This window comes from Onychostruthus taczanowskii, unplaced genomic scaffold (genome assembly GCF_017590055.1).
Source record: "Onychostruthus taczanowskii isolate IOZ18803 unplaced genomic scaffold, ASM1759005v1 scaffold387, whole genome shotgun sequence".
NCBI lineage: Eukaryota > Metazoa > Chordata > Aves > Passeriformes > Passeridae > Onychostruthus > Onychostruthus taczanowskii.
In genome coordinates, this window is record NW_024501315.1 from 1 (window position 1) to 1,505 (window position 1,505).

The 1,505-nt window shown below is 62.7% G+C and overlaps 1 protein-coding gene across 2 annotated transcripts in view; it reads right to left on the bottom strand.

Moving 5' to 3' along the window:
* Positions 1 to 639: 639 nt before the first annotated feature.
* LOC121339969 (lysine-specific demethylase 5C-like) overlaps positions 640 to 1,505 on the bottom strand; it is a 7,448-nt gene continuing 6,582 nt past the window's right edge. For both annotated transcript variants that reach the window (XM_041412250.1, XM_041412249.1), the window contains exons 7-8: positions 1,024 to 1,202; positions 640 to 927 (exon numbers count right to left, since the gene is read on the bottom strand). In XM_041412250.1, the coding sequence (XP_041268184.1) occupies positions 655 to 927; positions 1,024 to 1,202 (452 nt within the window). In that variant the 3' untranslated portion in view covers positions 640 to 654. The remainder of the gene's footprint in view (positions 928 to 1,023; positions 1,203 to 1,505) is intronic.

Below are 1,505 nucleotides of genomic sequence, written 5' to 3' on the forward strand. Positions count from 1 at the left end.
GGGGGGTCAGGGGGCTTGGGGACATCAGGGAGCTTGGGGACACCTGGGGTCAGGGGATTTGGGGACATCAGGAGGGGTCACTGGGGACACCAGGGTGGGATCACTGGGAGGAGTCAGAGGGTTCAGGGACATCAGGAGGGGTCACTGGGGACACTGGGAGGGGTCAGGGGACACCAGGAGGGGTCACTGAGGACATCAGGAGGGGTCAGAGGGTTTGGGGACATCGGGAGGGGTCACTGGGGACAGCTCCAGGTACTTGGGGCACCCTACAGGAAGCACCTCAGGGGGGTCTCTAACCCCACAGATCAGGGGGTCCCCAGCCCCACAGACAGAACTGGATGGGATTTGGGAGCCCCCACCCCACAGATGAGACAGACCCAGAGCCCCCTCACAGCACAGGACACCAAACAAGGGGGAGTCTGGTCACAGCACCACAGATCAGGGGGTCCCTAAACCCACAGATCAGGGGGTCCCCAAGCCCACAAACAGAACTGGATGAGACCTGGGGGTCCCCAGACTGGCCAGACCACACGTGGGGTCCCTGACCCCTGCAAAAACACAGGACACGATGTGACACTGGGGGGTCCCAGCCCCACAGATGGAGGTACCCAGCCCCACAAACACAACTGGATGGGATTTGGGAGCCCCCACCCCTCAAATCAGACAGACCCAGACCCTTCTCACATCACAGGGGAAGGCTCCCAGCCCCACAGCTGGGACGTGACCCACACTGGGGGATCCCAGCGGGTGTCCCCATGTGCCCCTCACCGCCATGACGCATTTGGGGCAGCGCCAGATGCCCTTGGGGATCTCGGGCAGGGGGGGCAGCAGGCAGAAGATGTGGTAGTTGTCATCACAGCCGTCACACAGCAGCAGCTTGTCGTCCTCGTCACCCCGCGAGCAGATCCGGCACACGTAGGAATCCACCTGGAAAGGGGAGGCAAAGGGGGATTTTGTGTGGGGGGGGGGGATTTGGGGGGGATTTTTGGGGGGTTTTTGCACCCCAAGGCCAGCCCTACTCACAAACTGGCTGTTGCTGTGGCTGCGGCGCAGCCTCATGGTCATCTTGGTGCAGGGCTCGGGGCTGTGGCGCAGCTCGTCCCGCCCGTCCCGCGCCCCCGGGGACACCGGGGACCCCCGGGGCTCCCCCGGCGGCTCCTCCTTCACCACCACCGTGGGGGGGCACTCGGGGCCGTCCTTGTCTGTGGGGAGGGGGAAACGGGGGTTACAGGGGGGCTGGGGGGTGCTGGAGCGTTGGGGGGTAACAGAACAACTGGGGGGTGCTGAACTGTTGGGGGGTACTGGGAGATTGGGGGGTGCTGAGCTATTGGGGGGTACTGAGAGATTGGAGGGTAACAGAACAATTTGGGTTATCGAGCAATTAGAAAGTGCTGACCCTTTGGGGGGGTTATTAAACCATTAGGGGGTTACTGAGAGATTGAGCGGTGCTGAATCTTTGGGGGGTTACAGAACCATTGTGGGGTGCTGAACCATTGGGGGGTGCT